The following is a 25,203-nucleotide window of genomic DNA, read 5'->3' on the forward strand; positions in this document are numbered from 1 at the left end:
CGCGACTGTTTTAGAGGAGTTCTACCAAACGCTTGAATGATTCCAAAGAGCATATGTTTGCATGTTGTTGAATAGATATGCCATGCCAATGCGTGCATAATGACTTCGAATATTAAACAATCCGTTATGGCTGCTCACTTGGTTGGTGTGCAAAGAAAAGAAAAAAAAGTAAAGCAATGGGGAAATGAATGAAAGGAGATGCACAAAAGCAAGAACATAAAAGACGATGCATGCGCGAATGGTTTCTGCGCGACAAAAGCGCTGCCGCCACTTTGCCAACTCAATGCATATGCATATATGAGTATCTGTGTACATATGTAGATACATAAATGCCTGCAGGTATCCTGCAGTGAAAGCTCCCTGCAGGAAAACGGAAGTAGTTTCGAACTATTGAACTCAACAGTCCTATCATTTGAACCATTTCGCCATCTTTATACATACATAGTGTTCATCCGATACCCCCATGTACTCGATGTCTGTGCTAATTAAAAGTATCAAAGAGAATACTCGATACTACTCAAAGTATCGCTAGGAAATATGCACTCGGTTCCACTTGTACTCGAACGAGAAATCGCTCTTCAGACCGCCCTACGCTCTTCTCGATCATGGTGTGGAGTCTAACCACGTTGCTCTTTCCAAAACTCGTCAAAATAATATTAAATCCGTTGTAGCCATCAAAATTAAAGTTTTTTCCCACACGGTATTCTAAATGTTGTACTACATTTGATGCAATTTTTGTTTAATTTCTGAGCAAAGTTGTTAGAGCAATTCGTAATTTTCCTTAAGCTGTCATGAACAGTAGATTTTTTCTTTAATTTTGGTTCAGTATAAAGACAATAAGAACTTGAACTCCCAACAACCGGTCTGTAAATATTCTACTTAATTCTAAACTGGTAGAATACGACAAGTTCAGACTACCGCTTCAAGTTCTGTTATCCAAGTTCACGCCCGCTTAAAGGTATGGAATTTTTTTCAAATTAAATGAAAATGAAAAAAAAAAATAAAAATTGTTTTTCCCTATGCACAAAGATTTCAGTAGGTAGTCAGAGACGCTTATGGAGAAACTTCTGTCCAAAGATAGAAAGTATTTCAGAGGTCAGCGGACTCAGAGCAAAATACTATACATGAGTTCTAGCAACATAGTTACCTCGTCAAGAAAGATGTGGATTGGACAATTAGCAGCGAAGAAACATTTGAGCTTCTAATATGAACGCACTTTCTGGGTTGCCTTCGCGGTAAACATTATTAGCAAGGATAACATAAAACGTGCTATTAACAGCTTCAACCCGTATAAGTCTCCGGGACCAGACAGAATCGTTCCCGCTGACCTACAGCATACAATATAAATTATTGCACCCATACTCGTACCCGTCTTTGAGGCTGCGTCAAGATTTAATTATAATCCCACAAATGGGAAGAGTTAAAAATAGTTTTCATTCCTTAAGCAGGGAAACCTACATACATGAGGCCAAAAGAGTTTAGAAATAAGCGCAGGATTGGGTGAATCAATAATTAAAAAGTCCTGGTCAGGGGTACACTCCACTCTCTCCTCATCTTATGAACATAGCAGTATACAGTCTCCTTCAAGAACTTGGAGGTATTCACGGGAAGATTATTGCATACGTCGAGGAGATTGTAATAGTTATCTCGGGTAAACAAATCTCAACATTGGCCGATCAAATTCACAGAACTCTCAACAAACTATTCCTATAGTGTACCAGGCAAGGACTAGAAGTGAATTCCGTAAAGAAAGCACGGGATACTTGATCTCGATCATATTACTCTTGCGGGAAGAACATTGCAGTAAAGGCAGAGACCAAATATCTGAGTCTAAGCAACAGTAGTTAAGTAAATTCTCTATCACGGTATAGTGATATGGTGGGTAGACAATCTCTATGGTAGCCATGAAATGCCTCACCTACTTTAACGGGATGGCTGAGTCGTTTCGCCCAAAGGTGATATGGGCTCCGGCACACTGAGACATTGAGGGGAACTGTAAGGCCGATGAACTGGCGCGACTTGGCCATCCCTATTAAGGATGTAAAAGATGAAACTTGTAAGCTACTTGTTTCCGACAGGGCTCACTAATGTAGCGAACGACAGATGGCATAACGAAATCACCTGCAAAACTGCCACGAAATTGTGATCTTCGTTCAGCGATAAACGCATTGCCTTAATACTGAGCCTAGACATAATGTTAGTTTGTTGGTGTCATAAAACAGGACTATATAATTCGCCTACCGACTGGGCATATGGTTACATGACTTCGGTAGAAGTTGTCAAGATGAAAAATAGGAGGAAACAATGCCCTTGTTCTATCCAGGCGAAGACTCTCCAGTCTGGGTTGACAATTCTTCGATAACATGGGAAACCTTGTATGCATGGAGAGCAGATATCTTTTAAAATTCCTGCTGAAAATTGTATTAGGAGTGATTGAGTGTTGCCGACCCCATATGCAGCATCACAACGGGCCCTGGGCTTAAGTGTGTCTTGTCATCGATACAAGTAAATACTCGATACTTTTCTTTTTCCGGCAGGGTGGGAAGATGATTTATTTTGAAACGAATTTCCGTCATCATTTCTCAAGCATAATGTTTTGTTTTTCGACACAGAAAATGGCACAACGCAGGAATCGAGGGTGTCACCAAACCAAATTTGATAAGGGAAATTCGTTCGAAAATAAATGAATTATCTATGCTTTCTTTGCCAAACTTGATTGGTTCTTTATTTGATGTGACAACCAGATTTTTATATGTTGGTAAAATGACATCGTCCGACTTTTTACAACCAAAAAGAGTAGCAAATGGAAATGATTCAAGTAATTACGCGATATTTTGCCAATACTGATTAGGTATGGATGCTTTCAGTACAAGAAGCCATTAGAGTGATACCTTGGTGGTGCCTATTGAACCCTGCCGTCAATTGGTATGACACCACTGGTATTCCTATGGCTTTGTGCTGACATTGACATTTTAGTCAGCTTTCGCTTCAGTATGTGACATATTTCTAAACTAGAGAACTGGTCATATTCAGCTTCAGGTTGCAGCAGTTGTTCTACTCGAATGTTTGTTGAAGAGTTAAGCTTTTCTCTACAGGGTACTAACGCGCTAGCACACACAGCCACATNATTTCTAAACTAGAGAACTGGTCATATTCAGCTTCAGGTTGCAGCAGTTGCTCTACTCGAATGTTTGTTGAACAGTTAAGCTTTTCTCTACAGGGTACTAACGCGCTAGCACACACAGCCACAGAAAAGCACGCAGAGAGGAAATTGAATGCATGCGAATTCGCGCCGTTATAGCATTTGTGTGCGCGTGGCCTATCGGTATGTTTATTTGTGTGCGCGTACACGTTTGTGAGCTTGAATGCGTGCTGATAGCGTGCTAGCGGAAGCGGAAATACAAAACACAAGGCAAGCTAAATAACGTAACGACAAAAAGCATCGAGCATATGCACCTATGTATGCGTGTGTGTGCGTTATGCGTGTGCATGGCTCCTGATATAGCGTGTTGCAAATGCAGGTATGTACTTTTTCGGTTGCCATATATCTGAATTTCTTGAAATTTCGCAATGCAACATCAGCGCTAGCAGGCTTGCAAGCGCTCGTTGCCAACATCCACACATACATATGTATATGTATATTGCGTGCCAATGTAATACCCTACAGGGTTGATGAGTATGGGCTCGTTGTTAACGCAGCCAACTGTGTATGTAGTCAAGCAGCCATGATCGCACTCCGCAAGTGTAGGTTGTACATCCAGCAAGGACATACTGCACTCGCGTGCTCATGTGCGTTATCTACTCGCACACATATTAACGCTTTTGTACATACATACATGCATACATATGTACTTATGCACATGCCGTACAAACGACCCCGCGGTAGCTGATTTTTGGCGAAAGAAAAATGGAAAACCAAAAAAAAAAACGAACGATGCAAATTCAAATTCAAAAGTTGCATAAGCGCGTGCAATCTGCACATTTCAACTTTTATAGTGTTCTGCAAGCTTATCCAAGCACGACAACGGCAAACGCGATTTGTGTACAGTTGTGTTTGTGCGATGGCATCCGTAGCACCACCATCAGCACTACAAATGCACAAATATGTAATCGGCAGCTACCTGAAGTGGCTGGTGCAACTCTTATCCTCTGTATTGCACCCGGCCCGCATAGGCGTCCATGGCAGTGCCCTCAACAATTGGTTGCTGTGTCGCCGTGTATTTATACTATAGTGGTAACATACATACATACATACATACATACATGCATATATGCACATATATGGATGTACATACTTAACGACAACCAAGTTCTTAGTGCACTACTGCCGGTCGTTGGAAGTCGCTCTGGAAGAACTGTTGTGGGAAATTTAGTTGTACACAATTGATGTGCCCATATTTTGCTTTCGTCCCTATTGGCGTTAGGCTTGCTTCCGCACGGCAGTGAACTCAAACATTTTTTAATTTTAGCGAAATAAGACACATCGTAGGCATAAAATCTAAAATTCGATGAAATATCTACATACATACATTCATTAAATTAAAGATTGAAAGAAAAAAAAAATTAAGAAAACATTCAAAGTACCCAGAGAACTTTATTAAGGAGCCTAGATGAAATAAAAAAAATACTTATTTTTCTTTTAGAACAGTAAAAACTAACGAATAAATAAATCTGTGTTCATATGGAAAAGTAGCTTATGTCGAAAGGCTGGCTTTAGTATAAATCGGCATTCGCAGCATACGATTGCGAATGACTCACTGGCGGTAAGCCGTTGAACAACTTTTAGCAAATAAACGTGGAAGAAATAGTTCCGATACTAGCAAGTCAATATTCTTATTAAGTCTCATCAAAAAATTCCTTGCCGTTTAAAAAATAAAGGGATTGCCGCATTATACTAAAGCCAACCTTTCGACATAAGCTACTTTTCCATACGAACACAGAAATATAATATAAACACTATAAAATGGAAATAAAGCAAAAAAAAATGATATATGTTTTTGAAAATTAGAAATTAAAAAATATACATATATAGTTTTCCTTTTGAAACAATAAAACCTAAAAATAACAAGTAATTTTTAGCAAAAAAAAACCTACTTAAAAAAGAATATATATATATATCCATATATTTCATGATTCAATGATCGGATCTAAAGCACATTAGTATGGGACCACCTCTGAGACACTACCTTTCCGTAAAAAGAATTATCGAAATCGGTTGACGTGGTCCAAAGTTATGCGGTAGCATACATAAAAAAAAATATTCCGACGACTGATAACCTCCTCCTTTTTTGGAAGTCGGTAAAAAAATATAAAAAATAATGAAAACGGCATTTAAAAGTTAAATGAAATAAAAAAAAATATTTTTATTTAAAAAAAAAATATCTAAAAATTACAAGAAAATTAAATTAAAACAAGACAAAAATTAAGCTTAAAAAATGTAATAAGATCCTAAAAATTTAATAAATAAAAAAATATACATACATATTTTTGTTTTTAAAACAATAAAATTTATACCAGCAGGAAAGCTAAATTGAAAGAAAAAGAAAATAAAGTACGTAAATATTTAATTACAAAAAAACAATATACATATTTTCCTTTTTAAACAATAAAATCTAAAAAAAAAAAATTAAAACTTAAATCAAATAAGTTTCTAAACAATAAATGAAACTAAAAAATTTATATTATTCTTTTGAAGACAATGAAATCTTATTTAATTAAAAAAAAAAGAAAATATTATCGTAAAACCATCTTCATTTATCTTACGAAAGCCTTTTTACAATTTTAGCCAGAATAGCCCTGTAAGTTTGCGATTTTTTCGCGTGATTGTTCTTAGAACAAGAGGGGAAAAGGCTTAAAATTCATATCGATATGGTATTGGGTACGTTATTAAAATTTCACGAAAAAAAAATTTTTGTTGAATATTTTAATCTATTGGCTCTCTCACGAAAGGGCCATTTTTTGAAAGTCTAAATAAAATAGCATTTCGGAAGTTGCTGAATGGTTAAAGTTATTTGCCGAAGAATTTCATCAGGGGTATTCTTACGTAAAANATTTCGGAAGTTGCTGAATGGTTAAAGTTATTTGCCGAAGAATTTCATCAAGGGTATTCTTACGTAAAATATTAATAAAAAAAAAACATAAAAGTAGGCAAGAAATTAAAAAAAAAACAAATACATATCGTTACCTAAAATGGTGCCGAGTCCATTTTTTGAAATTATTCAGGAGAGACGAAGAATCGATATAGTTTCGCATTTTCACCCTAAGGTAAAGATATGTCCCCTTTTTTAGGTTTTTTCATATTTTGTTCATAAATATAACTCTAGCTCTTTTCGACGGTGATGGTTTGTAGCTTGTAGCAGAGCACAAAAAGTGTTCCCAGCTTTTATGTTAGCAAATGGGTGCGAGGTCGCTGTAGGCGATAACCGTATCAGCTCGGGATCTCAACTTCAAGACCTGAATCACACATCTGGTGTGAATAAGAATTGATTTATCGCGAGCTCACTATCTGAAGGGCGATGACAGGATAGGGTCATGTATCGAGTTATCAGAAGTATGCACAACCTTCTAAAACCTAGTGCGTCTTTTAATTTCACCAGCGATGAGGTTCAGGTGGTCATCGGATGTGCAAATCCCAAAAAAAGCATTGGCTCCGGCTCCAACAGAGTTTGCATGTTGATGCTGAAGCATTTGGGTACGGTGGGAGTGAAATACTCTCATCACTCCTGATATGTGGAAACAAATGGAGTTTTATCGCCTATGGTTAACAATGGTTGGGGATTACCTTTAACAGATCGCTCTTCTTCTATGCGTACACAACATAATCTGTCAGTAAAGTACAGGGCCACAACGAAGTTCTCAAATAGCCAACCGGAAACACCTAGGACAAAAAATAAGAAACTGGCAACATACTAAGCAATTGGCCGGTTGGGTCTAGATTATGCAAAGTCATCTTGGCCATCGGGGGCTAGTAGGACACAGTTGACGAAGGTTGTCAGAATGCCGCACTCCCGACATACATAGGGGGCATACTTTCTAATGTCGCCTGAACACCACCCACATAGCGAGGTACCAATCCTCTCAACAAGAAAATAAAATTTTTTGCTCAGCAACTACTTACGAGTTAGTTGAACGGCGAGCTAGTCGATTTAGGTAAGGCTAGGTACCGGCCAATGGGGCATTCACTCGAAATGGGCACTTCAGAAAATTCTGAGCGGCATCAGAATGGTGCTAGTTAGGACCAGGAAGTAGTTTTATATGTCAAATGTACTTAATAGCTTAATCCTAATTGGTACTGGGTTTTGGTCTCCAAATGGTAAGAAGCGACTGAATCAAGGCATACAATACCGTGGTCTAGAAGGACCGTAAATGGTTCAGTCGCTAACGAAGTCCTCTGGGAGGCGGCCAGACACAGGATGTAGTAAGGCTTTACACATGTCAAAGCGAAGATGTAAGTGAAAATGAATGAAATCCAAATTTTTACAATATAAAATCTTATTTAGTTGGCTAAAAGTGACCCATCGCGCCAAAAAGCTTCTGCCCACCCAAAAACGGTCTTAGCGATGCAGAATACCTCTACCAGCTGAAGCGTGAGACCAAGGAGTATGGTTGCTCAAAAAGCTGGAGCAGGTTAGCACATAAACGGAAGCTAGCTGCGAGATTCTTACTAAGATAGATTAGGCGAAGGTTGAGTAGAATTAAGAAATTAGCCTAGCCCTAAAGCAACAATGGTAATGAGTTGAAGCTGAATTTGTCAACACTGCAATTAAAATCCTACGTTATAATCCGGGATTTCAGCCACACTTTAAGGGAGCGGCAGGGTTCCAAAGCACCCTAAGTGTTAAACATTGCGAGAACTCGAGAATGGCAGCGCCGCCAGTAAAACCATGAGAGGCTGTTGAGATTTTGGTAACTGTTTGGCTTTTTAACCTGAAACTATTTGCTGTAAATTTTAAGCAGGTGAAAATGATCTAGAGTAGATATCAGACCGACGAAGTATGTGATCTTGTTGCTAAAAAAACTGGAAAATAAGAATGGTTGGATTAGATATACACTAAGGGGAAAAAATAGTAAAATCAATCAGAAACGTATTTGATCTCATTGTAAACGGCAACGAAAGTACTGTTGAGTGGTACATATTCAATTCAACTACGCGCATATTAAAATTCGTATTTTCTTTTCCACAATAAGTTTTTAATTAAAAACGGGCTCAAGCTCAATAAAAATTGTTGAATATAATTGTTATAAGGACATAAAATAATAAAAACAAATCGCCTTGAAAAGGCATCCGTGAAGTGAATAATCAAGATAAAAACCAACAAAGTATTTAATTTACATGTTGCCTGCAATGGAACTCGAATCTTGACCCTTTGGGAGTCAACAAATTGTGGCAAGGATCTTTTAGAACTCATTTACAGCCAAACATATAAATGTGCTTTCAAATGTTGGATTTCAATCAACACCACATCACGCGATTAGTGCATTTGTACAGAGTCTGTACTATAGACCCGGTACGGAAAGAACCTAGTTTATATATAGNAAAAAACTGGAAAATAAGAATGGTTGGATTAGATATACACTAAGGGGAAAAAATAGTAAAATCAATCAGAAACGTATTTGATCTCATTGTAAACGGCAACGAAAGTACTGTTGAGTGGTACATATTCAATTCAACTACGCGCATATTAAAATTCGTATTTTCTTTTCCACAATAAGTTTTTAATTAAAAACGGGCTCAAGCTCAATAAAAATTGTTGAATATAATTGTTATAAGGACATAAAATAATAAAAACAAATCGCCTTGAAAAGGCATCCGTGAAGTGAATAATCAAGATAAAAACCAACAAAGTATTTAATTTACATGTTGCCTGCAATGGAACTCGAATCTTGACCCTTTGGGAGTCAACAAATTGTGGCAAGGATCTTTTAGAACTCATCTACAGCCAAACATATAAATGTGCTTTCAAATGTTAGATTTCAATCAACACCACATCACGCGATTAGTGCATTTGTACAGAGTCTGTACTACAGACCCGGTACGGAAAGAACCTAGTTTATATATATATGTTCAACCAGTTTTTAACCCACCACAGCTTCAACTACTTTAAAATGCATTTGGCTTAAATCACTTCAAAGTCTGTTTCGGTTGAATAAGCTTTCGTCCTTCACTTCACAGATGCGTTTTTATATTTCCGAGACACAAACAAAAAAAAACATTATCATTTTCACATGTTGTCTCTGTTGGGATTCGAACCCGGCCCTTCTGGAAGCTAAGAAGTAACAGAACGCATCTCTGCACGCTCAGACATGTAAATGTGCTTTCAAATGCTGAATTTCAATCAACACCACAGCATGCGATTAGTGCCTTTTTACAGACCCAATACGGAAAGAACCTACTTTAAATGTCGATGTTCAACCAGTTTTTAACCCACCACAACTAGTTGAAGATCTGACTTTCTTCTTTGGATCGAACTCTTGATTTGATTTCAACTACTTTAAAATGCATTTGGCTTAAAACACTTCAAAGTCAGTATGTTTCTTTTGCAGATGTCTTTACAACCTATTTAAAATTACTTAGTATTAAATACTGAAACATTTTTCAACTAATATTGAATTATTTGCAAAGATATGTTTCAAAAGTGTAAGCATTTGGTTTATTTCAACGAGGCTGTTAGTTGTTAAACATACATCAGTTTGATGTTAGTTGCTACTAAGTAGAAATAAATTAATTTTTCTGAGGTAAATAATTGGTTGAGTTTTGTCGTACTGGGTATGTACTCAGATGTGAACATTCGAATGCGTGCGCGCCAAATTTTGGTATGAAAATATTATTTTTAAATACGAACATTTTTAAACGATAATCAAATGTAAAGTATTCATTTTTACTATGCATTATTTCCCTCAGTGTAGCTTTGATACCATAGACGTCAATGGACTTACTATATATACAGTGTTTCAAAAAAGTGACTACTAGTTGATTTTTTATTTAAATATTGGCAATGATTTTCAAGTAAATTTTTATACCCGAGCGCACTTGTGCACAAGGGTATATTAATTTTGTTCACATAACGGTTGTTTGTAACAGCCAAAACGAATCGAGATAGATATAGACAAATGTATACATAAATGATCAGGATGAAAAAAGAAATCGATTAAGCCATGTCTGTCTGTCCGTCCGTCTGTCCGTCTGTCCGTCTGTCCGTCTGTCCGTGTACACGATAACTCGAGCAAAAATTGAGATATCTCAACGAAATTTGGTATGTAGGTTTCCCTTAATCCAAGGTAGGTTGGTATTGAAAATGGGCGAAATCGGACTTTAACCACGCCCACTTCCCATATAACGGTAATTTCCAGAAATACGAAAACTGCGATATTTTAGTAACTACTGAAGATAATTCACTCAAAATTGATATTTACAATAATTTTTAGACGAAAAATAAGAATATTATAAATTTTTGGAAAATGGGCGTAGCCACGCCCACTTATGGTTACATGTGTATATCTTGGTAACCGCTGCACCAATTTCTTCCAAACTTGGCACAGTTGTTGACCTTGGAACAGCATACTAAATATCCTAAAATTTAAAAAATTGGACAATAACCACGCCCACTTCCCATATAACGGTAATTTTCAGAAATACGAAAACTGCGATATTTTAGTAACTACTGAAGATAATTCACTCAAAATTGATATTTACAATAACTTTCAGACGAAAAATAAGAATATTATAAATTTTTGGAAAATGGGCGTAGCCACGCCCACTTATAGTTACATGTGTATATCTTGGTAACCGCTGCACCAATTTCTTCCAAACTTGGCACAGTTGTTGACCTTGGAACAGCATACTAAATATCCTAAAATTTAAAAAATTGGACAATAACCACGCCCACATCCCATATAACCCATATAATATATTAAAGCTAATTTATTCAAAGTTTATCCTTGCAACAATTCTTAACCAAGAAATACGCTTATGGTAAAATTTTGGAAAATGGGCGTGGCACCGCCCACTTATGATCACATATAAGTATATCGGTGTTTAAGCTTTTACCAAAACAAAGTTTACATATGGGCAAATCCTAGCGCTGCGGACATTACGTGCGGACGTTTCTTTTAACTTTTTTGCCGACAAAAATATTATAAGTTAAAAAGGTTTATTGCAGTACTTATGAGAACAAAATAATGGAAATTTGAATTTGAGTTAATGTCGGCGTATTTGTCTTCAAAATTTATGTTCGGACGTTACTGAAAAAGGAAGCGATTTTGATATGACCATCAAAGCCAACCGATTTGCGCAAATTGTCATGCATGTAGAGCACAATCTACAAAAATACTTTGAAGAGAAAATAATGAAGTGTACAAAATGTGATATAAATGCAAACTAAAGGTTCGATTAACTTAAAAAAAATTGTATATGCACGTTACTGACGTTACTCTTTTTTCCGTTGAAAACATAAATTTTTTTAAAGCAATATTGTTGTATTTTTGTTCAAAGATATAGTGCTTAGAACCAATGTTATTTAGAGCTTTGTTTCAAGAAAAAAGAGTGACAAATCAGATTTCTCAAAAAAATGTGAAAAGAAATATGAAATAAGAATATGTTGTATTATGCTTTTTTTGACACAAAAATGAGAGAATTTGAATTGCACGCACTTGTTGCGCTTTTGGTCGACTACTTCTCGGATTTGCCCATTTGCAAAAAATTTACCGAAATTCAATAAATTTTCATCAAAATTAATCGAAATATTTAGCAAATTTTTGAGTGCGCAGTTTTATAATGAAGTGCATATTCCAAGCGGCTAAAAAAGAGCCTTGATTTTTAATATTTTTTTCGGTTTTTGCGTTTTTTTTTATATAACAAGTGCAATTTAAAGATTGAGTTGATTTTTTGAAATTTTGATGGGAACGGTCTTTCGCATTTTATTTCCAAAGAAATTCATGCTCATATGAAAAAAGTGTTAACCATTTTTTTGGGCTAAGTAAGAGTAAAAGTAGTAGCATTATATTTATTTTCTATTGTTAAAGTGTGCCGCATATTCATTTAACAATTTCGATCAAGAAATTTAAGAGACAAATACTTTGGTTAAAATTAGAAAAATGTTTAAGAAAAAATAGTTTATGAAAAATTTTTTGGGGAAAAATTATTGTTACGAGAAACGTAATTTAAAAAAAAAACTTTTTTAAGGAAAAACGTATTTATACCCAAATTGCAAAACATTTACCAAAAATAAGAAAATTTAAAAAANCTTATGGTAAAATTTTGGAAAATGGGCGTGGCACCGCCCACTTATGATCACATATAAGTATATCGGTGTTTAAGCTTTTACCAAAACAAAGTTTACATATGGGCAAATCCTAGCGCTGCGGACATTACGTGCGGACGTTTCTTTTAACTTTTTTGCCGACAAAAATATTATAAGTTAAAAAGGTTTATTGCAGTACTTATGAGAACAAAATAATGGAAATTTGAATTTGAGTTAATGTCGGCGTATTTGTCTTCAAAATTTATGTTCGGACGTTACTGAAAAAGGAAGCGATTTTGATATGACCATCAAAGCCAACCGATTTGCGCAAATTGTCATGCATGTAGAGCACAATCTACAAAAATACTTTGAAGAGAAAATAATGAAGTGTACAAAATGTGATATAAATGCAAACTAAAGGTTCGATTAACTTAAAAAAAATTGTATATGCACGTTACTGACGTTACTCTTTTTTCCGTTGAAAACATAAATTTTTTTAAAGCAATATTGTTGTATTTTTGTTCAAAGATATAGTGCTTAGAACCAATGTTATTTAGAGCTTTGTTTCAAGAAAAAAGAGTGACAAATCAGATTTCTCAAAAAAATGTGAAAAGAAATATGAAATAAGAATATGTTGTATTATGCTTTTTTTGACACAAAAATGAGAGAATTCGAATTGCACGCACTTGTTGCGCTTTTGGTCGACTACTTCTCGGATTTGCCCATTTGCAAAAAATTTACCGAAATTCAATAAATTTTCATCAAAATTAATCGAAATATTTAGCAAATTTTTGAGTGCGCAGTTTTATAATGAAGTGCATATTCCAAGCGGCTAAAAAAGAGCCTTGATTTTTAATATTTTTTTCGGTTTTTGCGTTTTTTTTTATATAACAAGTGCAATTTAAAGATTGAGTTGATTTTTTGAAATTTTGATGGGAACGGTCTTTCGCATTTTATTTCCAAAGAAATTCATGCTCATATGAAAAAAGTGTTAACCATTTTTTTGGGCTAAGTAAGAGTAAAAGTAGTAGCATTATATTTATTTTCTATTGTTAAAGTGTGCCGCATATTCATTTAACAATTTCGATCAAGAAATTTAAGAGACAAATACTTTGGTTAAAATTAGAAAAATGTTTAAGAAAAAATAGTTTATGAAAAATTTTTTGGGGAAAAATTATTGTTACGAGAAACGTAATTAAAAAAAAAAACTTTTTTAAGGAAAAACGTATTTATACCCAAATTGCAAAACATTTACCAAAAATAAGAAAATTTAAAAAGNCAATAAATTTTCATCAAAATTAATCGAAATATTTAGCAAATTTTTGAGTGCGCAGTTTTATAATGAAGTGCATATTCCAAGCGGCTAAAAAAGAGCCTTGATTTTTAATATTTTTTTCGGTTTTTGCGTTTTTTTTTATATAACAAGTGCAATTTAAAGATTGAGTTGATTTTTTGAAATTTTGATGGGAACGGTCTTTCGCATTTTATTTCCAAAGAAATTCATGCTCATATGAAAAAAGTGTTAACCATTTTTTTGGGCTAAGTAAGACGTATTTCCCANTTTAATATTTTTTTCGGTTTTTGCGTTTTTTTTTATATAACAAGTGCAATTTAAAGATTGAGTTGATTTTTTGAAATTTTGATGGGAACGGTCTTTCGCATTTTATTTCCAAAGAAATTCATGCTCATATGAAAAAAGTGTTAACCATTTTTTTGGGCTAAGTAAGAGTAAAAGTAGTAGCATTATATTTATTTTCTATTGTTAAAGTGTGCCGCATATTCATTTAACAATTTCGATCAAGAAATTTAAGAGACAAATACTTTGGTTAAAATTAGAAAAATGTTTAAGAAAAAATAGTTTATGAAAAATTTTTTGGGGAAAAATTATTGTTACGAGAAACGTAATTTAAAAAAAAAAACTTTTTTAAGGAAAAACGTATTTATACCCAAATTGCAAAACATTTACCAAAAATAAGAAAATTTAAAAAATTGTTTTTTGAAATAAAAATTTCAAAAATAATAATTGCTTAGTCTTAAAATTTGGGTGCTAAGTAGTTTACATACAATTAATGTAAGTAAAAATAATTTTTAAGGAAGAAAATGTCGACGAGAATTATAAAAAAATGTAGGCTGATGTATGAAAAAAAAAATTATTTTTCTGTAAAAAAGTACTTTTATGGAAAAAAGAATGTTTTGGGAAAATAGGTTTTGGAAACAACTCTTTAAAAATTTCAAGAAAAACATTTCGGAAAACCCTTATAAAAAAGTCATAAGAAGTTTAAGGGTTAAAATTGTATGGAATATGAAACTACTGGATCGATCCAGAGGAAGCTAACAGCGACATGCAAATGGATGAAGAATGCGAGAAGTTTGACCCAAAGAACGACTGTGTCGAGGTCTTCGTTGGTGGTATAGTACAAAAAATCGCAAAGAATATGCAAATGTGTACATACATTTTTATTGAAATAAAGGCGTTCTTCAGTTCATAAGCTCAAAAATGTATCCCCAATTTCCGAAGGTCCAACGCTTGAAGTGTGTGTTTTTTTAAGAAGTTCTTTCGACTTTAAATCGAATTCATTAAAACTTGTCTCAAAGTCAATCGAACATTTTCCACTTCATCCCACACAATTTTTAATACTCACTTAGCTAGACGCTCCGTATCGTTGTCAGCCAAATTCAACAAGTACGTCACGAATTCCACATCGTTCTTGAATTGCAGCCGCGTTCGCGTGTGTTCCCACTTTTCAGCATTCTTAGTGCCAATGTAAATGTTTTTGCTATAATTTTGATGTCGATATTTCTTGCGCTCACTATGACCCGAGCCCGTTGTGCCAGCCGCGCTGCCAGCTTCGCTAGGTGCACCGCCACACATGCTCTCACCGCCCATGCCGCTCGCAATTCCAACACTGCCGCCACCATCGCCACCAACACCAACACAAACACTGCCGTTTCCGCCACCACCACCACCGCCGCCGCCTGCGATGCTATTCGCATCCGCACCACCACCACCACTACCACTGCCGCCTCCGAGCGCAGTTGCAGATGAGCTGTTGTTGCTTAAACTAGCGCTACTGCTGCGTGCAAGTTCATTGCAATTGTTGCCACTACTCGTGCCTAAAGGGCCATCTAAGAGGGCACCAACTACCGCAGCGTCATCTGCTACAGCGCACTGGCTGTTTGACTGTGTTGTGGTCGCCGTAGTCATAGCGTTACATATACCGCCCGCAGCGCCGCCGCCATTCAGGCTCGCACTAGCAATAGCAGCCATTAGAAGCGCATCAGCAGTGTTGTTATTGTTGTTGTGGTGGTTGTTACCCGTACTGGCTATTAAGCGTTGGCTGTCACCGACATCCATGCCATCCAGGTCGCGCATACCATCACAAAGCATGCTATCACTGCTGGCGTTGCTGTTGTCATTGTTGTTGCCGTTATGTGCGCTGCTGCTGGCGTTACTATGCCTGCTGTTATTGCAGTTATCATCATTGCTGATGCTGTTGACGTTGTACGCATTGCCTGTAGCGCCAGCGCCTGCGGTCGTCGTCGTTGCAGTGGATGCTGTTGCCGCTTCGGAAAATCTCCCGTTGTCGATGGCTGCCCCCGCTAATGAATTGCTAAGCGCGCGCGTCTGTACCATGCTTGCATTAGCAGCGTCATGCTGGTTCTCCAACTCGTCATCCTCATCCTCATCTTCGTCGTCGTCGTCGTCGTCGTCGTCGTCGTCGTCTTCTTCTTGTGCATTCACGCGTGTCTGAGCAGCACGCTGCCCTACAGCCGCATTCTGATCGTTTTCTTCTTCGTCGTCATCGTCCTCCGCGTCGTCCTGCTCCATTTTGCCGTTGATATTGGGCGCCTCATTGGTAGCATGACTGTGGCTACCATCGTTGTTTGACGTTTCGGCTGCGCGGCTGCTGGCGTTGTTGTTGTTGCTGATGTTGTTAACTAAACTATTACTATTTGTTAATCTATTGCTGATGTTGGTGTTACTGTTGCTATTGCAGTTGCTAATACTGTTGCTGGTGTTATTGTTATTTCCGCCGCCACCTACGCCGCCGGCGCCGCTAGCATTGCTGCTGCCGTTGTTGTTGTGCAGATGAGCGCGACTGAGATAGGAAGGCGGTCGCGTTTGTATATCGGAATTATCGGAGCTGTCATTAAAGTCGAACGCGCTGAAATCGGTGGCGTTCGATTTGGATACGTCACTGGTGGCAGCATCGGCCGCGCTGCGTTGCGCGCTTCGCAGTGTCGCGGCATGTGACGACAACTGCGCCTTTGCCGGCTTTGTTGCTTTAGGCAACGCTTTTCGCTTTGTGCGCGTCACTTTGACTGTTTAATCGAACCGATTTTCATAAAAAAATTCGACGCGAGCACCGAAGCGTACGTACGCTTACCAAAGCACTTCAACGATTATTGCTGCCGCTCTTTTGAAGCGCTTAGTTTGCACAATTTCTGCGGCACTGTCTTTTGCGTTGCGATCTTATAATAAATTCACCTTACTTTATCACCAGCGCCAGGTAGACGCGCTCTTTAAAAACAAACGCGCGCGTTGGCATCGGCATAGAAAAAAATCTTAAAAAAATCGACTACCAACCAAGTTTAGCTCGAGTGCGGCGTATCCTTCACACACAGGAAGTTAATTTGCATCTTCTTCTTCTTTTATTTCCCTTGCCACTGCCACTAACACTACCGCCTAGCTCACACTCACGCTTTCATCTCTAGTTTCATAGTTTTTTTCTTTGCACTTTTGTATTTTTTCGTACTATTTTAATGCCTCTTTGCGTTCTTCACTTTTACTTGTTCTTTATTCTTTTGGTATTTTTGTTTTCTACACGTTTGCTTTTCATACGCTTTCTCTTCTTCTTCTTCGCCTCAGAACACAAATTTGCTCATTGCATACCAATACACGCCGCACGCACACTAACACGCGCACACATACACATACACCCACAGCACGTTCGCGTTCTCATATGCCATTGGGGTTTCCTCTCTCTTGCTGCTGCTTGCTTCTTCTTCCTTTATCATCTATCAGCTACAGCTGCTGCCGCTATACTACTCCTTCGGTTTTGTGTTTCTGCTACTGTTGGTGAATCAGAAATTTTTTCGCATTATTCCATTTTGCCCGTTGTTTTGCGTTTTGTATGTCTACACCCGCGATGCTTCGATCCGCGCAATACGACGCGTGACGTGGGGCGCGCAGCAGGCGTACGAGCTACAATCGTCGCACTTTAGCTAGGCAGGGTGTTCAGAGTTGCCTCGTCGTGCCGTGCCGTGCCGTGCTGTGATGTGATGTGCCTGCCCTTCGCGGTGGCTACTCTGACTTTTGCGGTGGCTCTAGTTTTGCCTCTAACTTTGGCTATGTCTATGATTGTGGCTGTGGCTGTGCATGTGTCTGCCGCGTTTACGAACACTCCCTAAAAGTTGGTGGTGTTGGTGCTGCCTTTGGTGTCTTCGTTGCCGTTGCAAATGCCACCTCTCTGCACACCAGCTGCTGCATGAGGATCACTCAAACACCCACTCAACCCCCTACTTCCGTTTTCACGATTTTTTCTGCCTCTGATATGGAATTTTTATTGGTGCGATTTTATTAAAATACTTTCATTTCACTTGAATTCCTCTCGATTTATTGCGATTTCACTAAGCAACGGTCGCGTCATTTTCCACGTCCAACAACGCCCATAAATTCGCGCAGCAGACAAAATGTTCTACACTACCAACATAGTAGTCGCGGCTGCCCCTGCACACCTTCTACCCCTCCTCTGTGCATTTTATGGTCGGACTACGCTCAGCATTGGCCAGGCCAAGGCTCACTATTTCCGTACCTGATTGCTGATGGGAATTCGTTTTTTTTCCTTTTCGAGGTCCTTGCCGCCGTAATAAAATCAAATTTTATCTATCATCGCCCGTTGCGGCTGTGAAGTGGAAAAATTTTCGCTCCACTGCTTTAGTACTGTCTCATCGCCTGCTTGCCAGCCTGCCTGCTGCTAGCAGCCAGGTCCTTTGTTAGCGTACGCAAGCATTCGTCTTTCAAAACACGACTATTTTATATTTTCATCATCAATAATCTCAAACGCTTTTAAAATATTTCATTAAATTTCACTTGTATTTATTTTCAAATAAAATCACTACTTGGTATTTTCACTATTTTTTCACATCATTTGAAGTCGTCGCTTTTCAACTGTATGACTGTGAAATTTTTTCTTTCGGTATTTCGTGTCATTCGCCGTTTTGCAGTCGTCGGAATGAAAAACTTTTTTATTTCTCTTGCCTGAAAGTTGCTGTCAGTGCCAAAGTTTATTTGCCTGCTTCTCTGTCCGCCGCCCGCTTGACGCGTGCTCTCGCGCTGCGTCCGCTGTCTAACGAGCAGCGCGCCGCGTATCCGCCGTGCCGTCGTCCAGCACCGCTTCGCCAACGAACCATTGCAAATACCGCGCCGCTCATTTGCCGCCTGCTTCGCGCAAACAAACGAATCGTTGAATTATGCTTGTTGGTGGTGGTGGCGCTGGTGTTCACTGTTGTGGGGTGGTCACTGTTGTCGCGCTGTACCCATTGTCGTCGTTGGTTGCTAACGTCCGCCTGCTCGTTGAGTGCGCGATTCCTTGCCGTCCATCTGCCCCCGTTTATATCCTTTGCCGTCGCAATGCTTTGTGTACGCGCATTCGCTCATTTGCTCTAGCGCATAACTTTTCCATGTGTTGGTCATAAATCGAAGTTTGCTTTATGCCCGAATGGTGGTATCTCGTACAAGTATTTGCCGTTGCCTGCGTCACACCACCCGCATTGCACCCACGAATACAGCTTTAAGCGCCATCCACCCGCGTACAACACGGCAGCCCACTGCTATGGTTCTATCCATTTCTGCATGGGTGTGTGTTGTTATTTCGCTGTGCGCTCATCGTGACTCCCATCGCAGGATGCTTTACGGTTTGTTGTGCTTTGCTGTTTGTTGTGTGTTCGTGTTCGCATTTAAGCCGCGTTGTTGTCACTGTGCTGGTGCTGCTTGTTGGGGTTACATACATATGAGTCTATGCGAGAGCGCCGTTTTCCGTATTTGTGGGTGGTTGATTGGTTATTCTCAGCCATGCTCTTCCTTTGCTCATTTCCTTGTGCATACTTTCTCGCACTTGGGGTATTCGAGGGTGGCTTCAAATTGAGACCCCTGTCAGGGCTGTCAACTATCTTTAGCTATGAGGTGCCATATTGAGGATAATAAAAAAATAAGATAAACCAGTTGAATAATTATAATCTTTAGAAATTAGAAAATTTTAGTTGAGAAAAAGAAGTACGCACAAAGGATTTCACAAAAATGTATTGAAATATTACTATTTTTGAAAAGTGCCATTTTGGCACTTATGCCAAATTGAAAAATTAATTGCCATTTGCTGTAAAATAGGACCAAAAATGGCACTGCTTCAGTCAAGTTGGCAGCCCTGGCCCCTGTTCGGTTTTCCTTTCTCTTCCATAGTAGAATATATATTCAAAACGGATAAGCATTGTGTGACAGTTGATGTCCTTTCGATTTACTATTCTACTACAATTGATGATTATTAAGTACAGAGGCGTTAAAATATAAATTGAAATGCATGGAAATTCAAAAAAAAATTTTACTTTGAACATTAGTATGTTTCAGGAAGCAAAATAGCTGACTCTTCAAGCTAATTTGGAAATATATCTAATAGTTATAGTTTAAGCTGAACCCTTTCAAATGAATAGCCTTGGATTATAGAAGAGTGTAAACTTCCAAAAGACTTAACTAAAGTTAAAAAGCCATTTAAGGTTAGATAACTGTTTTTTCTTTCAGGCAGATTTACCTATTAGTGATCTACACCCCTGTTTTTTACTTTGAAATCAAAAAATATTTGGAGGTCGCTCACAGCGCTCAAGTTTTCCATGTATTTTTTAAGGAAGAATAAAACAATTTCAATGGTATAGAATTCTTGAAGATAAATAATTTTTGATCAGAGACTTTGAATAACACTGCACGGCAAAATCAACTTTTTTTCTGGGTATAAGACCAAACCATTTTTTTTTTAAAGAGATTGAGCCATAGGTAAAAAAGTAATTTCTCCATTTTTGACGGGCCTTAGGTAAAAAATTATGTTTAATTATTGCATATAAATAAATAAAAATCTAAAATTATAGACGTAGTCCTATTTTTGCTCTTATCTAAATGGTATATATCTTTTTTATGCAAACTTATATTACAGGTGCTATAAGGGGTCAAAGTTCAGGTCTTCGAAAAATTTAATTCTTTATATTCCAAACAATTTTAAACTAATTCTTAAAATTTTTATATCGGTGTAAAGGTGATTAAACCCCCTTTCTATCGATATGCATATTTGTATACTTCGTATATAAAAATTTTAGGAAAAACACATTTAAATGAAAAAATATCTTATTTTTATCAAAAAAAAAAATATTTGAAACAAAAAAATTACTAACTAATTATTAAAATTAAAAAGTTGGGATCGTTGTAAAGACTCTTAAATCCTATTTTTTCTGATATGCATATTTGTATACTTAGTATATAAAAATTTGAGAAAAAACACATTTAAAGGACGAAACAAAAGTTAGTAACCGATTTTAAAAAGGTTGATATCGTTGTAAAGGCGATTAAACCCCCTTTCTTCTGATATGCATATTTGTATACTTCGTTAATGAAAATTATAAAAAAACACACTTAAATGAAAAAATAACTTTTTTTATAAAAAAAAATATTTGAAACAAAAAAATACTAACCGCTTTTTTTTAAATTGGTATCGTTGTAAAGGCGATTAAACCCCCTTTCTTCTGATATGCATATTTGTATACTTCGTTAATGAAAATTATAAAAAAACACACTTAAATGAAAAAATAACTTTTTTTATAAAAAAAAATATTTGAAACAAAAAAATACTAACCGCTTTTTTTTAAATTGGTATCGTTGTAAAGGCGATTAAACCCCCTTTCTTCTGATATGCATATTTGTATACTTCGTTAATGAAAATTATAAAAAAACACACTTAAATGAAAAAATAACTTTTTTTATAAAAAAAAATATTTGAAACAAAAAAATACTAACCGCTTTTTTTTAAATTGGTATCGTTGTAAAGGCGATTAAACCCCCTTTCTTCTGATATGCATATTTGTATACTTCGTTAATGAAAATTATAAAAAAACACACTTAAATGAAAAAATAACTTTTTTTATAAAAAAAAATATTTTAAACAAAAAAATACTAACCGCTTTTTTTTAAATTGGTATCGTTGTAAAGGCGATTTAATCCCCTTTCTTGTGATAAGCATATTTGTATACTTCGTACTTAAAAATTTGAGAAAAACCACATTAAAAAAAAATAACTATTTTTAAAAAAAAAAAAAATATTTTAAACAAAAAAATACTAACCGCTTTTTTTTTAAATTGGTATCGTTGTAAAGGCGATTTAATCCCCTTTTTTGTGATAAGCATATTTGTATACTTCGTACTTAAAAATTTGAGAAAAACCACATTAAAAAAAAATAACTATTTTTTAAAAAAAAAAAAAATATTTTAAACAAAAAATTACCAACCGATTTTTAAACTATTGGTATCGTTGTAAAGGCAATCGAACCCCTTTTCTTCTGATATGCATATTTGTATACTTCGTGTAAAAGGATTTGAGAAAAACACTTAAAAGAAAAAAATACTAATTTTTTCTTTTAAAAAATATTTTAAACAAAAAAATTACTAATTAGTAATACAATTGAATACTTTATTTAATTAAAACAGAAAACTATCTTTAATTTTTATAAATAACCTGTTATGTAAAAATTCAAAAACCATGGTGTTTTTATATTTTTATATGCCTTAGACTTCTGTTACATATACGGCATTCAATTGTCTTACTAATTAGCAATTTTTTTGTGAGTTTTTTTTTAAAGAAAAAAATTGTAGTTTTTCCTTTTAAGCGTTTTTTCTAAAATTTTTATATACGAAGTATACAAATATGCATATCACAAGAAAGCGGATTAAATCGCCTTTGCAACGATATGAATCTTTTAAAAAAATAAGATCAAAATTTTCTGAAATATTAAGGTTATATACCATATAAATAGGAACAAAAGGCGGTATACGTCTGTATTTTTACTTTTTTTTGCTTTTTACATGCAGTAATTAAAAATTATTTTTTACCAAAGGCCCATTGTGGAAATTCGAAAGCCCATATTTCGATTTCGGAGGCTAACTTCGAAAAACGGAGAACTTACCTTTTTTACTTATGACTCAATCTCTTAAAAAAAGTTGGTTTGGTCCAATACCCAGCCGAGTGCTGTACAGTGTAATAATACCACATTGTTTATTTAACCATTTTTTAATATTACCTAAATTTAAAAATGCAATTCGGGGACAGGGAATGTTAATCCCGGAATGCCGGCCTTTTTTTCGGTTTCGAAAATACCGATATTCTTGGCAAATAATCCCGGGACTTTTGGGATTTGGAGTTTGCACTGATGACAATAATATAAATTCCTTTTCTTGACCAATATTAGCTATATTTTTTATTTTATTTAATAATTAATATTTTTTTATAAATGTCTAGCTCATTATACATATAACACCGTGCGATATTAAATATTACACACAAAAATTAATATATTCGGAAACTTTGGGCCAAATTTGGGTAAATTTGGGTTTTTAGTTTTTCACTCTGACGTCTGAAATTTAAAAATGAATTTCAACAGTGAAATCTGCTTAGAGAAGAAGTATGGGTATCAAATTAAAGAGGAAGTTCTGTGGAATTTAATCAGATTCAATTTTTTGGTGCATTATGCACCATGCTTGAAATTTCGCAATATTTGTTTTGAAAAAATTATATGTTAAGAACTTATATAAACTCGATAAAATCCTCGAATTTTGTCCTCCTAATTTTATCAGCTTACAAAATTACCTATTCGTCCTTGTGAATCGAACAAATTTTAGTTTTTTTTTAAATTATAGATAAATTTCCTCTTTCATTTCTCTCATGTGGAATTCGGCACCTTTAAGGGGTAACAATGGGTCACTCGTGTCTTGCGCTGGAAAAAGTATTTTAAACATATATGTAATACTTCTATATTGGTAGTAAGCTAACATCTCAATGTGTAAGCATTCCGAAATCAAAGCGAGACAGTCTAGTACTGTTTTTGTCAATGTATTGTGTACTTGAGTGCCGGTTTTGTAAATGTGTCGTGTACATGGTTATTTACAAACGTATGTGTTCCGTTTCTTTCGTACGTGTTTATTGATATATCTGTACTGTAGTGTTTTCGGACGGTACTAGCTCTTACTGCCAATATAGGAGTATTACATATATGATTTTAAAGTTTATTATAACATTTTCTGCAGCAGAGAAACGTCTTATTTTCCTTTTTTATGTCACAGTAGGAGCAGCTGTTTCAGTTTATTAGACATTTAGTGGAGTATGCAATTTCATTATCGCGAGTACGAAGAATGCGTGTTAGTCTAGCGCTCGCCTTTACCTGGGGATAAGGTTTTAATGGTGCCTTTTCAATGCCAGGTCAGCAGCCACGCGTTCGCACTGTAACCCGGCACCTAAACTAGAAGAAGTAGCTACGTGATTGATAGAGAGGTCAGGCATTCCCTCACCGATTTCGAGCGCACTGCCCTTTAGTAGTGAGTCTACCGCTTCCTTGATGTCTGTTATGTCCACCTGAAAGACACTGCAGAAGTCCGCAAGCCCGAATATGTTTGGTGGTTTCCGCCAAAATACACCTTCACCAACCCTGTCTCAAAGTTTTGATACATCCGTTAAGAAGATTACCACTCACAGTCCTCTCTTGAGAGAATATAGGTAGAGAAGGAGCTTTTGGGAGCCTTTTCGGAGGCACTATAATCTATGTGTTCAGGGCGAAGTCGCAGCCCTCCAGAACTCCAAAGTGTTGCCACCCGGTTTCCCTAAGCCAAATAGCAGTTCGTGCTGCGAAAATTCTGTCGGTAATATCCGCAGGCGTCGTTTTCAATATGACGTTAAGCACCAGTGTGGGTGTGGTTCCTAATGCTCCACTAATTCCTGTTTTACAAGTGTAGCCTTCTCTAGTGAGTTTCACCAGACAAGGACTCCCTGAAATAAGAAAGGTTTAAATCTGGTGGCATAGAGCTAAAGAATTACTTTGGGCGGGAGACCTCACCTTTTACCGATAACTCCGCTACAGTAGTACAAGGCAACCGACACCTTTCTTGCCGTTTCATCAATGTTAGGCATCCACGACAGCTTTCTATCCAGAATCAAGCCTAATTACTTGACCATCAAACCTGTGCAGCTACAAAGGGCTCTGAAGAAGTCGTGTGATTGGTTGGATTCTATTTATGCGAACTGCGTGAGGACCGGGTACATCCCCAAGGCTTGGAGGGTAGTCAGCGTTGCGTTCATCTTGAAGGCTGGAAAATCTCTTATGTTTCTCTTAGGGATTTTAGGCTCATGAGTTTGTATTCGTTTTTGCTAAAAACGCTAGAGATACTGATAGACAGCGACGTAAGAAACGCGATTACTCGTGACTGTCTTTCAAGAGCTTATCATGATTATTGCAAGGAAAGGTCTGTGAAGGTCGCCCTGCGCACATTGGTAGAGTGACCAGAGGAAGTCTTCACGCACAAATGTTATGCAGGAGGCGCCTTCTTCGATATCAACGGGGCCTTCAGCAATGTCACTCCAGAGGCAATAGTCAATTATATTCATATTCTAGTGGTCGATACTAACCTAATAACGCTTATCTACAGCTTTCTTCGTGGCCTAACTAACGCGGCGGAGTGAGGGAGCGCCTGCACTAAGAGCAGAGTCAATAGGGTCACTCCGCAAAGCGATATTCTCTCTCCTCTGCTCTGGGTTGCGGTTATAAACGACCTTCTAGAGGAACTGGAAAAATTGGGCTGCCGGGTGATCGCCTATGTAGATGACGTGGGACTTTTGGTTAAGGGACGATTTCTGTACACCCTTTTTTATCTGGCTCAAGGTTAC

The 25,203-nt window shown here is 36.7% G+C and overlaps 1 protein-coding gene across 1 annotated transcript in view; it reads right to left on the reverse strand.

Annotated features, from left to right (window-relative positions):
• LOC108363705 (uncharacterized) overlaps window positions 1-24,924 on the reverse strand; it is a 37,733-nt gene extending 12,809 nt beyond the window's left edge. The window contains exons 1-2 of the mRNA XM_017617151.1: window positions 24,807-24,924; window positions 14,882-16,562 (exon numbers count right to left, since the gene is read on the reverse strand). Of these exons, the coding sequence (XP_017472640.1) occupies window positions 14,882-16,562; window positions 24,807-24,924 (1,799 nt within the window). The remainder of the gene's footprint in view (window positions 1-14,881; window positions 16,563-24,806) is intronic.
• Window positions 24,925-25,203: the final 279 nt, after the last annotated feature.

The sequence above is a fragment of the Rhagoletis zephyria genome, unplaced genomic scaffold, assembly GCF_001687245.7.
Source record: "Rhagoletis zephyria isolate East Lansing unplaced genomic scaffold, Rhagoletis_zephyria_1.1 Rzeph_scaffold_01342, whole genome shotgun sequence".
In the NCBI taxonomy this organism is placed as follows: domain Eukaryota; kingdom Metazoa; phylum Arthropoda; class Insecta; order Diptera; family Tephritidae; genus Rhagoletis; species Rhagoletis zephyria.